Source organism: Lynx rufus, unplaced genomic scaffold, assembly GCF_022079265.1.
Source record: "Lynx rufus isolate CCGP_SWC_20201006 ecotype Redwood Valley unplaced genomic scaffold, mLynRuf1.p SCAF_15, whole genome shotgun sequence".
Classification (NCBI taxonomy): domain Eukaryota; kingdom Metazoa; phylum Chordata; class Mammalia; order Carnivora; family Felidae; genus Lynx; species Lynx rufus.
This window is the reverse complement of record NW_025814829.1, coordinates 61,257,341-61,270,288: the sequence shown is the minus strand read 5'-3', so window position 1 is coordinate 61,270,288 and position 12,948 is coordinate 61,257,341. Positions and strand designations below refer to the sequence as shown.

Here is a 12,948-nt window from a genome sequence, read left to right as displayed (position 1 = left end):
GACCCCGTGCCGCCCCTTAGTCCCGTTGGGCACCGGCAGGGGGTGTGGAGAGAACGTTCAGGCTCAGCCACTGCTCCCTCTGTGCCCCACGCATCATTCTGCCGGGGCACCCAGGGGCCGGTGGGTTCACTGCACCCTCACGGGCGACGTCCTGGGTTTCAATCCACCTTTTCGGGGGTCACTCAGGACGGGGACTTCTAAGGTGAAGGGGACTCTGCTGGGGACTCCGTTCTGGACTTCCCACTGCCCAGGCCCAGCACACCCTTGGCCAGGCTGGGCGCAGGCTTCGCCCCTCCCCGGGGGCCTCCACCCCTCCACCCCTCGGGGAGCGGAGGAGGGGGCCCGGACACCCCTGCTTTGCTCCTTCTTGCCTCTATTAAGGACGAACAAATCGGCGCTTTTTCATTTTGAGAGTTTTCATCATGCGAGCCGGTAAGCGTCAGCACTCAGGGCCCATCTGGGGGACGTGGCCTCAGCTCCTGGAGCTTGTCAAGGTCTCACAGTGGGGACTCGCCCCTCTTGGGCTGTCCCTTATTCTCCATCAGCCGGAGAGCTCACCGATTCCCCCGCCTCGGGGTCCACCCTCGACCAGGTGGGCCTTTCCCTCTGTAAAACTCATCCTCCCAGTCGGAAAAGACGACGGTGCTTTGGAAGTGCAGAAAAATGTCTCTCCAGCGGGCGGTGCCCAGGCGCGAGGCCTAGAAGGAGTTGTCTCGGGCACCGAGGCCACAGCCCTCTGTCAGGCAGCGTTCTGGGGCTAAGGGCCAGGAGCCTCTTGGGGGTGAAGCCCCGCAGGTGCTAATGGGCCCCGGTGGGGGGGGGGCAGCAGGTGAAGGAGGCCCCAGCAGAGAGCCACCGTGGTGCCCTCTGCCCCCGCCAGTGTCTTCTGTCTCAGGCCTGCCTTGGGGAAAACTCAGGAGAGACTGGGATAGTGGGGACCGAGTGCAGGGGCGAGGAGAGCGTGGCCGGAACACAGAGACTCCCCAGCCATGTTAAAAACATTCATTGTTGGGGGGCCTGGGGGGCTCAGTCGGTGGAGCGTCCGACTTCGGCTCAGGTCGTGATCTCACGGTCTGTGAGTTCGAGCCCCGCGTCGGGCTCCGCACTGATAGCTCGGAGCCTGGAGCCCGCTTCGGATTCTGGGTCTCCCTCTCTCTCTGCCCCTCCCCCGTTCACTCACTGTCTCTCACAAATGAATAAGCTTAAAAAAAAAAAAATCAAAACATTCATTTGTTTCTATGACCTGAATCGAAAGCCTTCTTGTGAAAAACCCTGAAAAACCCCAAAGATTAAAAATCCCCCATCAGTCCACCAGCCGGAGAGTGACGTTTTTACATTTTGGGGGGGTTGTCTTCTTGATCTTTTTTTTTTTTTTTTCTCTTCTAGGCACGTACAGTTAAATGTTTTTCCCACAGAATTGCATCGCGCTGTACCACACAGATTTTCGGAAACCTAAGACGCGGTATTGAACTAATTCTACATCTAACTCTAATTGTAATAAAGTTAATACGTGCAGACGGTCTGATGAGCAAGTGTAATGCTTGAAACGTTTGACACGGACGGAGGCCGCCGAGAGGGGTACGTGGGGGGCCGGAAGGGCTCCGTGATGACCGGGTGTCGGGGAGACTTTCCGAAGCCACGTGGGTCTGGCTGCCGTGGCCCCACGCCAGTAACTGCGTACCGGGCACCGATCTAAGTCCTTGGTACCTACTAAGTCACGAAAACTGGAGAGGAAAAACACCCACCAGTCCTTGGAAGAGCTCCATGAACAGGTGCCGTGAGCCCCACTTTACAGATGAAGAAGAAGGGGGACGTGGGGGTCGGCGCGCTGTCCGGGGCTCCCGGCTGGACCAGCCAGGTCCAGGCAGTGTGGCGGGGACCACAGTCTCACCCCCGGGGGTCACCGGGTCGGGCCCCCCACCCTTCAGGCTACGAGGAGGTCAGAAGAGGGCAAACCCGGTGCTCGCTCCATTCAGAGGCATGACCTCTTGCCGAAGTCGGACGCTCAACCGACTGAGCCACCCAGGCGCCCCCAAAAGCATCTACTTAAAATGAGCAACTCAGTGACTCTGATACCACAACTAAGATACAGAGCATTTCCCCCCCCCCCCCCCCCCAGAAGATTGCCCGGAGGTGCGATAATCCTTCCTTTGTACAAAAGACTGAACCCAACTTTCATCGGCTGCCGGGGTAGGTGACGGGGGTTGTCGCTCGGTCTGCCCGTCCAGCACGGCCTGTAGGGTTCGGGCAATGAAAGGCATGTCCGGAACTTAGCCCCGTCGTGTACGTGACTGTGCGGCCTTTGGCAAGTGACTCAGCTGTGCCTCAGTTTCCCACCTGGAGACCGTGGACAGTAATGTCTACGTCACAGGGTTGGAGCGAGGGTGGAATGAAATGGTGTGCAATGGGGTGTTAAGATTGAAGTTAGGAGGGAGACCTCAAAACACAGCACGTGTGCAGGGGAAACAGTCTGAGAAGAGTCCCAGGCCTCTGAGAACCTCCCGCCAGGTCAGGGGTCAGTGCCTGGGGAGAAGCCGAAACTGTGTTTGAATCTCAGGGTCATCGTGGGGTGTGAAAGGCCATTTGTCTTTTATGGAAGGAAAGAGACCCGGACTTTTCTTCCGGGGGCAGGAGAAAGGTTCCCTTGCTGAACTATTTAATTTTTTATGTTATCTTATTCTATTTTATTTTATTTTTTTTTAAATTTTTTTTTTCAACGTTTATTTATTTTTGGGACAGAGAGAGACAGAGCATGAACGGGGGAGGGGCAGAGAGAGAGGGAGACACAGAATTGGAAACAGGCTCCAGGCTCTAAGCCATCAGCCCAGAGCCTGACGCGGGGCTCGAACTCACGGACCGCGAGATCGTGACCTGGCTGAAGTCGGACGCTTAACCCACTGCGCCACCCAGGCGCCCCTCTTATTCTATTTTATAAGTAGGTTCCACGCCCCAAATGGGGCTTGAACTCACAACCCTGAGGTCAAGTTACATGCTCTGACTGAGCCAACCAGACGCTCCATATTTATTTATTTAAAAAAAATTTTTTTTAATGTTTATTTTTGACAGAGAGACAGGGCATGAGCAGGGGAGGGGCGGACAGAGAGGGAGACACAGAATCCGAAGCAGGTTCCAGGCTCCTAGCTGTCAGCCCAGAGCCCGACACGGGGCTCGAACTCACAGACCGTGAGATCGTGACCTGAGCTGAAGTCGGATGCTCAACTGACTGAGCCACCCAGGTGCTCCCTGCCCCAAATTTTTTTTAATGTTTATTTTTGGGAGAGACAGAGACAGAGCATGAGCAGGGGAGGGGCAGAGAGAGGGAGACACAGAATCCGAAGCAGGTTCCAGGCTCCTAGCTGTCAGCACAGAGCCCGACGTGGGGCTCGAACTCACGAACTGTGATGTCATGACCTGAGCCAAAGTGGGATGCTTAACCCAGGCGCCCCTATTTTTAAAAAAATGTTTTGGGGCGCCTGGGTGGCTCAGTCGGTTAAGCGTCCGACTTCAGCTCAGGTCACGATCTCGCGGTCCGTGAGTTCGAGCCCCGCGTCGGGCTCTGGGCTGATGGCTCAGAGCCTGGAGCCTGCTTCTGATTCTGTGTCTCCCTCTCTCTCTGCCCCTCCTCTGTTCATGCTCTGTCTCTCTCTGTCTCAAAAATAAACGTTAAAAAAAAAAAATTAAAAAAAAAATGTTTTGGGGCACCTGGGTGGCTCAGTCAGTTAAGTGTCCCACTTTGGCTCAGGTCATTGATCTCGTGGTTCGTGGGTTTGAGCCCCACGTCGGGCTCTGGGCTGACAGCTCAGAGCCTGGAACCTCTGCGCCCACTCCGCCCCCGTGCGCCGCCTCGGTCCTTGCTGGAGGGGCCCGCCTCGGCCCAAACGGGCTGCTGAGGCCCGACACCCCACATCCACCTCCCTTGCGGCTGGGGCTCGGGCGTGTGGCCCGACCTGGCCTATCAGTCCCCGGGGACCAACGGAGAAAAGTCTCTTTTTTCCCTTTTTTTTCGGGAGAAAGAGAACGACGAGGGGGCGACTGTCTCCTTCCCTGCTGTCGGCCGCTTGGCAGCGTGAAGGGAAAGCCCCGAGAACAGAGCCGAATTAGAACCCCAGCACCGATGACCGCGAAGCACCTTCTAGGAGCTCACGGACCCAGCGGAGGAGGCCGCGGACCGGATCCCGGGCTCCTCACTCTCCTGCCATTGGCTCTGTCCTCATCGTCCTCCAGGGGCTAGTCATCGGCCGAGAGAGGGGCCGAGACAGCCGCGACGCGGGCCTCCGGGCCACACGGGGCTGGCTCTTCACCCTCTGGGAGTGGGGGGGGGGGACGGGGGGTCGGTCCGAAGGGGACTCGTGAGGAACATCACGCTGGAAAAACCAGCTCAATTCTTTTTTTTACGTTTACTTATTTTGGGCAGGGGGAGGGGTGGAGAGGGAGAGAGACGATCTCAAGCAGGCTCCGCGCTAACGCGGGCCTCGAACCCACGAACCGTGGGATCGTGACCTGAGCCGAAATCAAGAGCCGGACGCTTAACCGACTGAGCCCCCGCAGGCGCCCCAAAACAGCTCCGTCCTGACCTGCGTGGGGACCCCGGGCAGAGTCTGCTACTTCCTTGAGCCTCAGTTTCCACAGCTGCCGACTCCACACTAGGTTGTCACCGGGTCCTTGCTGCCACCTGTGGCCGATTTCTTCCTGGTCGGTCCTTCCGCGGCCGGAAGACGCAGCCCATCGGCCAGATGTGGCCCAGAGAAGGAACCGGGGGTAGGGGGTGGGGGGTGGGGGGGCTAGAGAAAGAGAATCGGCTTTCTTCTTTCCTTTTGCCGAGAGAGCCCGCGCGCCCAGGACCCCGAGGACCCCGCCGCCTGCCTGTGAGCGGGGACAGCGAGGCAGGACCCTGCTTCCCACCCCCGCGCCCCCACCGGCGCTCGGGCTCCAGGCTCGTCCCCAGCGCCCCACGGGCCTCCCTGCCCGCTGGCTCTGTAGTTCGGGCCCTTGTTGGCTCAGAGCAAACAGAATCCCGCAAAGACCGTCTTTCTGGGATGCCGGGAAAGCGCTGGGCGGACACGCGGGTCACAACAACTCAAAGCTTTGCTGCCGGCTGCGGAGCGAAGCGGCGCACCGGCTTATTCAAATCTCCAAAGCCCGGCGGGTCCCTGGGTGAGCACCACACGGCTAAAATTAGCCCGGCCATCTGCTGAGGCGGCGGCTGGGCTATTCTGAGCCCTGGCAGGGCCTGCCTCCCGGAAGCGGGGCCGGCCTGGTGAGGCCAGTGGCGGGGACTGGTCCCGTCAGTCAAGGCGGACGCGGGGAGGCGGACGGGGACGGTGCCACGCGGGGCGGGAGGGCCAGGGTCACGGCGAGGCTTCGTGACGGACGGAAGGGGCGCCCGTGGCCCCTTCCCAGCCTTGGGCTCTTCCTCCCAAGACCGTCCAAGTCCCCCCTACGAAGCACGGGGGCCGGTGTCTTTGTCCTGGTCCCCGGCTTCCCCTCTTCCCTCCGGAGCTTCTTGCGTGGACTCACGCCGCGGCCAGACCTGGGCTGGGATTTCAGCGGAAACGGCGGAGACGCACGGAGGGCGCATCAGGGTCAGGAACCGCACCGAATCTTTCGCGGGGATCAGCACACCCATTCTCAGAACAACTCAAAGGGGGCGCCCGGCTGGCTGTGTCGGTGGAGCGTCAGACTTTTGACCTCAGGGTTGTGAGTTCGAGCCTCACGTTGGGTGTAGAGACAACTTAAACATTTTTTTTTTTAATAAAATCTTGAACAAACAACTCGAACAGGTAGGCACCCAAAGAGTTCAGGGATTCTGAATGGCTCGAGTCATCTTTTTGGTCAATGAGGAAGACTTGGTTAAAGGGCCAGGCCGGGGCCGTGGCTCAGGCGACCCCCAGGAGCACACCTGGAGTCCTGCCTCCGTTTCCCCACATGGAACCTGTCACTGGTTCTCCAAAGGTCCTGAGTTGAAAATGCATTGAGCTACGAGGTGAGGAATCCGGGGTTACAGACAGACCTACCTAAACATTTATAGATACCAACAGACAGGAGTCCGTTTTTATTGTTAATTTTTTTTCATGTTTAGTTTTGAGAGACAGAGCATGAGTGGGGGAGGGGCACAGAGAGGGAGACACAGAATCCGAAGCAGGCTCCAGGCTGTCAGTGCAGAGCCCGACGCGGGGCTCGAACCCACGAACTGGAAGATCATGACCTCAGCCGAAGTCGGACACTTAAGCAGCTGAGCTACCCAGACGCCCCATCACTTTTTTTTTTAAAGTTTATTTTGAGAGTGTGTGTGTGAGAGGGGGGGAGACAGAGAGGGAGAGAGACAGCATGGGCAGGGGAAGGGCAGAGAGGGAGAGAATCCCAAGCAGGCTCTGCACCGTCAGCACAGAGCCCGACGTGGGGCTCGATCCCACGAACCGTGAGATCATGACCTGAGCCGAAACCAAGAGTCGGACGCTTTACCGACGGAGCCACCCAGGTGCCCCCAGATTACCCACTTTAGAGACTGGTCCTCAGCCAGGAAAAAGGGCAAACCGTGGGGTGCGGTCCCCTTGGGTTTCTGTGAAAGGCTTAACCACCAGGATGCACTTAGCTCCACCCTGGGTTGGGACCTGTTTTCTAAGGGAGGAAAGACACCCAAACTATAAATACCGGAGAACATAGCAGGTTCCCTTACAGAAAAAAACGTGAATTCCAAAACGCAAATCTCTTGAAGACCTCAGTTATGACCGGGCGCCTGGGGGGCTCCGTGGGTTAACGTCTGACTTCGGCTCAGGGCATGCTCTCAATGTCTGTGGGTTCGAGCCCCGTGTCGGGCTCTGTGCTGACAGCTCGGAGCCTGGAGCCTGCTGCGGATTCTGGGTCTCCCTCTCTCTGCCTCTCTCCTGCTTCTGCTCGGTCTCTCCCAAACATTAAAAATAAATAAATCCTATCAGACCTAACATCCCCTTAAAAAAAAAAAACACCACCACCAGTGCTGATTACAGGGAACCCCTTGAGCAGTCACTCCAGCCTGAAACTACTCTGTCCCATCAAGGACCGTGAGGGTAAAACTGCCTTTCCCTGGGCCGCCCGGGGTGCCGAGGACACAGAACAGTCGGGATCCAGGAAGCGGGGCCTGACTGAATGGCTCTCATCGGCAGCGGGCCTCTGGTCAAAGGCGCCAAGGGCTTTCGGCTGGTCGAGGACTCTACTGTTATCAAGTTGACTTGCTCGCGTGGCCCTCAGGTAACCGTGTGGAGTCACGACGGCGGCTACCGCGGGACACAGCCCCGGCCACACACAGCCCATTACCGTGGCTCCGTGTAGCTCAGCTCCGGGAACACCTGCTTCGCGTCTCTGCCGTCGCGGAGGACCCCTGCGCCGTCTCCCTCACCAGACCCGTGTCTAACCCAAGGTTTCAGACCGCGGTCCCCGCGCCGCCCACTCCCTGTTCTCCTTCCGTCGGAGGTCCATGTGTCACGGCCCTCCCCCCCCCCACCTCCAGCATCACTTCCGCACGCCCCGTGGGTCGGAGCCGCAGGCCACCGGCACTTCCCGCCCTGCGACGGGTCCACCGCCAGAGAAAGCAAGCCGCCTTCCGACGTCTGGAGTTTGCTCTTCGGCCACTTGGACGGGGCACCGCCCAGGCCGTTCCGGGGTCCCACGGACACAGGCACCAAGTCCCCTCCGGTCTTCGCGGACCTTGTACCGTGAACGGTAACCAGATTGTAGCCAGAATGAGACCAAACGCGCGGACACAGACGCAGAAGCTGGTCCCGCTTTGAGAGTTACGACGAGCCCTTGGGGGTGTCAGTGATAGTCTCCACTCGCCAGACGGGGTGCTTGCGGGAGGTTCGGGAATTTCAAATGCAGCTGTTAAGTCGCTACGCTCTATTTTTAATGTTTATTTATTTTTGAGAGAGAGAGAGAGAGAGAGCACGAACAGGGGAGGGACGGAGAGAGAAGGAGACGCAGAATCCAAAGCAGGTTCCAGGCTCCGAGCTGTCCGCACAGAGCCCCACGTGGGGCTCGAACTCACGAACGGTGAGATCACGACCTGAGCTGAAGGCAGACGCTTCACCGACCGAGCCCCCCCGGCCCCTCTACGCTACAGATTCTAAGAGCTTCCCCGTCCGGGTGTCTCTAGAAAAGGAAAGCACTTTTTTTTTTTTTGGTGTAAGTATAAGAAGAAATTGTTGATCTCCCTCCTCCTGGTCTCCCCACAGAACTCACACACGGGGGGGCGGGGAAGGGGGGACAAAGGTCTAAAAAAGAAAGGCAACTGATGCAAAATAAAGAAAATCTAAGTAGTATGAAATTAGTTTTTATTTTTACCTCAAAATAAACGCTTAACATTTTTCCAAAACCCGAACTAAAGGCAGACGCTTAGAAGTGGCGGAAGATTATTCTTTCCTCCCCTGGGGAAACCAGTAAGGCAGACGTTCTGACCGGGCCTGGCTCTTCCCGCGGGACTAGTCTGGACGAATACCTGGCCCCAGCCTCTCGTGTATCGTCAGCTGTCGCCACCCGGCTTCTGGCTGGCAGGACCCCACCGCCCGTCCCACCCCCAGACCCACACAAACAAGGGGTTTGAAAAGCTAGGAACATCGTTTCACACGTGACCAAACGCTCACAGAGAATCCTTTCTGAGGGGATTTAGGAAGGTTCGCGCTCTCGGCCGCCGAGCGGGGGCGCACCGGCCCCCGCCTCCGGCTGCGCCTCGGCCACACGTCCCCGGGCTCACCACAGGGACGTCTTGAAGTTGAACTTGAGCTTCAGCAGGTACTTCAGATTTACCTGAGCGACGTCGTACACAATGTACCTGGAGGGGGTGCGTCAAGGAGCACACGGTCTCACGACGGAGCGAGCGCCCGCGGCTGCCAAGGTCACACCCCGCAGACCAGGCCCCCCGGACACGGAGCGCCCGTTCTCTCCCCCAGGGCAGGCCGCCGAGGGCATGTCGGCCGGAGGGTCTCCGGTCAGGCTGCGCCCGGGACGCTGGGCGCGTGAGGGACCGCTGCCCCCTGCATGGACAGCGTGGCCCACGGCCCACGCGGAAAAGGATACTCGTTATACAGCAGACAGGTATCGTTAACGCCCGACGGGATACCCGTCCCAAGGGGAACTTCTACGCCATCCATGGTGATGCTAGCTGAAGGGTCGGGGGTCGTCTTGCCCAAACCTGCAGAGAAGGCCGGAGTGATATGGTTTGTGAGGACAGAGGCGGAAAATGTTTCCAGGAGAGGCGGTCCATGTTACGTTGGGTCTATGCGCTCGTTTTAAAGCCACACGGAAATTCCGTGCTCTGTCCTTCTTCTGGATAGAGAAGCCTGTAGGTTACATGCCACGTTCCAGGGGCACGAGCCTTACCGAGTTCAAGAACAGCCCCCCCACCCCCCCGGATCCTCTTTCCGCTGAGCAGAACTGCAGTCACTTCCGCCTGGCAGGTGGAGGCCCCAAATCATCAGGGGCCATGAGCCGCGCGATCCAAGACGCCCCAAACCCCACTGTGTGATGAGAGGTCACGAGACGCCCTCGAGCCGCAGCGGAGTCAGGTCAGAACCCAATGCCCCTGCCTGCTGCCGCCCGCGCCAAGACCCTCCTTTGCCGTCTGCGACGCCAGCCACAGAGCGTGAGCGGAGTTTCTACAACAAGCTACGGGAACACAGCCTTCTGGGGGGAGAAAGCGCCCTCCCGGTGGTGTCCCAGGCGCCCGGGGCAGTTTCGGAGCCACCCTACCTTTAACACTGTGCTTGCCCTTGGGTAACTTGCTGATATGCGCGGCATGCTTCAGCTCGTACCTATTCAGGAGAGGTCAGTGTCAGCGGCCTCCACGGCCCGAGGGCTCCCACCCCAACAGTCTGACCGGTGGGAAGCCACGTGAGAACCGACAAGCGCCCTGAGAACCGACAAGCGCCCCGAGAACCCAGCGCGCCTTCGCTGCCGGAGCTCCCTCCCAGCCCGGCTTCAGAAAGCAAGGGTGTGCTTTTCGTGCATCGACTGCGTCCGCGACCACGGCTCCGGGGCCACTACGAAGGAGAGGGTCTGTCTAGAGCCGCGGCCGGCCGCTCTCGAGGCTTCTCTGCCCGGGCCACGATCCCCAGGCCCCCAGCTCATTACCGAACCCTGCTTTCCGTGTGACGTCCGCAGAATCAAGGCTGACGCCCGACCCACACGGGACCCACCAGATTTTCTCTGCGGGGTACTTGAAACTGGGATGGACTTGGACGAAAAATCTAAACACCGGTGGGGTGTGCGCGCTACGGGGTGACCATCGTCTGTGCGAGCCAGCCCGGCTTCTTGGGGCACAGGAAGGTGGGCGCCGCCGGTTCCCGAGGCCAGGCTGGATCCCCGATCCTGGGTTTTGTGAGGCGCTCCTGGGCCTCCCTAGTTCACTCGGTCAGAACTGGTTCCCCCGTCGTGGTGGCCAAGGGAGTTCTGAGACCCGCCCGAGGCCAGGCTCACTCACATGTTTCCAAGGGCAACTTCTCCCAGCAGGATCAGGCCTATGGGGTCTCCCTGGGACGTGTGGCAGTAGTTGGCACTCTTGGACACCATGTCGGCGAAGTAGATCCCTTTACCAAACATGTAGCCGGTCTGGAATGTTGGAAAAAGGACACTGAAACCTGCCAGCCGACATCCGGAGCACCGCCGACCGGGGCCAGGCACCAGGGACGCGGGGCCGCTACATGACCTCCGGACTCCCCTCTCCTCTCCTCTGAACTGGGCAAGAACCTCACGGGGCTCTTGTGAAAATCCAACGAGTCTGTGCGCGTTCGGCTCAGTGCCTGGCGCGTGTCAACGCCTCATAACGTCGGCCGTTACTCTCACCTCCTCCCGAGTCAAACGCGGGGCTCAGGGTCTGGCAATGGCCACCTGGCGGCCGTGGCGGAGCCCAAGCCCACCCTTCAACGAGGCCCCGCCCCCGCGCCCCGGGCCAGGCACGTACCACGGGCGCTTCAGGCGGGGCGATGCGAAGCCCCTGCGACAGGATCCCGGCGAAGTTGGTGGTCCTGGATCCGTGCCACAGCAGCCGCCGGTTCCGCAGCTGCTTGAACGGCTTATAGCGCTGGCTCTCGCCTTCACGCTCGATCTTAAAAATCTGCCCGAGGAGACGGACGCCACTTGTTACTCCGCCTAACACACACCCGCCGGCCACTGGGCCCTCCCCCCCATCCCCCCCATCCCCCCCCCCCCCCCCGCCGGAGGGTGCAGCCCGTTCCGGTAGGACAGGTGGTTCGGTGGGGTGGGGCACGGGGCGTGAGCCCACCACGGACCCTCGATGCGTGTCTGATACAACTTCCCGATTCCCAAACTTGGCTTTGGGCCAGAAAACGAATAACAAAAGAAACAAAACAGGAAAAGAGTAAGAAGCCACCCTCAACCGTGAGACCACTACTGTCCCTGCTCGACAAACGAGTCGCTTCCTCCCGTTACTCGTTACTCGAGGCGAAGTCAACGATTCTTTCCCACCCAGACCCACGCTGGAGGGAGCGGGTGGGGGAGGGAGAGGTTCTTACGTCAACAACTTCCAGGTCGTAGGCGTTGTGCGTGGTCGCGTGAGTGTTCTTCACGTACTTCCTGATGGTCTCCGCTTCCTCGGAGTCTCTGTCCACCACCTAGAACATCGTGTCTTGGAATCAGAGCGAGGGAGACCCCGGAGAGCCCCCGACGGAGTAACGGCCACATACGAGGCACCACACACGGCTTCAAACACGCGCCGTGGGAAAGGCTGGGTGTTCTAGGAACTCTGGTTCCCTCCGCTTAATTAAAATAGAGAACGGGTCCCGCACCAAGAACCAGGCCCACAGCATTACGGTCAAGAAGGTGCCCCCGGGACCCATCGAGGGGCGTTTGGTGGCTTATTCTACCTGGCCCTACAGACGCGTTTTGTCCCAAGCGGGAAGCAAACGCTCTTTTCAGGGACGTAAACACCCCGTTCCAGGCTCACACTTACAACCCTGCCGGGCCCGAGGCAGGGGGACTTCTTCTGCCCAAGCCCCGGCCCCCCGAAAGTTGAGCGGCCTGTGGCATAGTCCCTCGGCCCCAGAGCACGGACCCGGCACCGTACGTTTGTCACGGCTGCCGTCACCTTCTGCACCTTCTAGGGTTCACACCACGCAAACGTCCAAAACAGACCCTCTCTAGACTGAGGAAGAAGGAACTTTCTGGAAGGTCCCTCAAAATCCTATAGCAGAGGCCCTAGCCTGGAAGGCTGCCCGGCCACCAAGGTGCCTGTTTACAGGTGAGCTGCCCCACAGTTCCGTACGGGCCACCGGCCATCTGCTTCAGGGCCCGCCGCTCCCCGGGGACAGCGGTCAGGTGCGCCAGAGGGGGGCTGTTACCTTGATGTCGGTCTTGAGCTTCTCGTAGTTGACATCGATGGGGTCCTTGCTGCTATCGTCCGAGCCACCCCTGAGCAGGCTGTAGGCCACTTCGATGTCCAGCAGGTTGTCCAGCATCTCCACCTTGGCCTGGAGGAACAGAAGGCTCACGTCGGGCTGGCACCAGGGTGGGGGGACCTTCCAGCTGGGTGTGTGTGTGTGGGGGGGGACAGCCTGTCACCCACCCGCCGCTCAGTGAACACTACCGAGGACCCTCTGGGATGCCGGGGTGGGGTGGGGGCGGCTTGCTCCCCGGGGGAGGGGACGGCCGGAAGCCACAAGCCTGCGGCGAGAACGCATTTCCAACCCCGCACACGGACAGGTGGGGACAGGTGGGGACCGGGGGCCGGCTCCCTGAGGCAGGGAGGGAAAGCAGGGGAGCGATGCTGTCAGGAGAGGCTGTCCTGCCCCGCGGCTCCTTCCGCCAGCCCCGCGTGGCGCAGCCAGGTCAGAAAGCCCATCTGTTTTGCCCGGGGTCTGTCTCCACTGACGTGGGAAGAAATCCCACTTTGAAGCGAGGGCCCCGAGGTCCTCCCGGCACTGCCCCCGGCCCTCAGGGGTCACGACACGGAGGAGCGGCGGC

At 59.8% G+C, this 12,948-nt stretch overlaps 1 protein-coding gene across 1 annotated transcript in view; it reads right to left on the bottom strand.

Annotated features, from left to right (window-relative positions):
* Positions 1 to 8,289: 8,289 nt before the first annotated feature.
* The window catches only part of PARP1 (poly(ADP-ribose) polymerase 1), a 37,893-nt gene continuing 33,234 nt past the window's right edge, over positions 8,290 to 12,948 (bottom strand). Inside the window, exons 17-23 of the mRNA XM_047077136.1 lie at positions 12,327 to 12,455; positions 11,502 to 11,600; positions 10,931 to 11,083; positions 10,451 to 10,578; positions 9,721 to 9,782; positions 9,049 to 9,163; positions 8,290 to 8,803 (exon numbers count right to left, since the gene is read on the bottom strand). Coding sequence (XP_046933092.1) covers positions 8,722 to 8,803; positions 9,049 to 9,163; positions 9,721 to 9,782; positions 10,451 to 10,578; positions 10,931 to 11,083; positions 11,502 to 11,600; positions 12,327 to 12,455 — 768 coding nt within the window. The 3' untranslated portion in view covers positions 8,290 to 8,721. The remainder of the gene's footprint in view (positions 8,804 to 9,048; positions 9,164 to 9,720; positions 9,783 to 10,450; positions 10,579 to 10,930; positions 11,084 to 11,501; positions 11,601 to 12,326; positions 12,456 to 12,948) is intronic.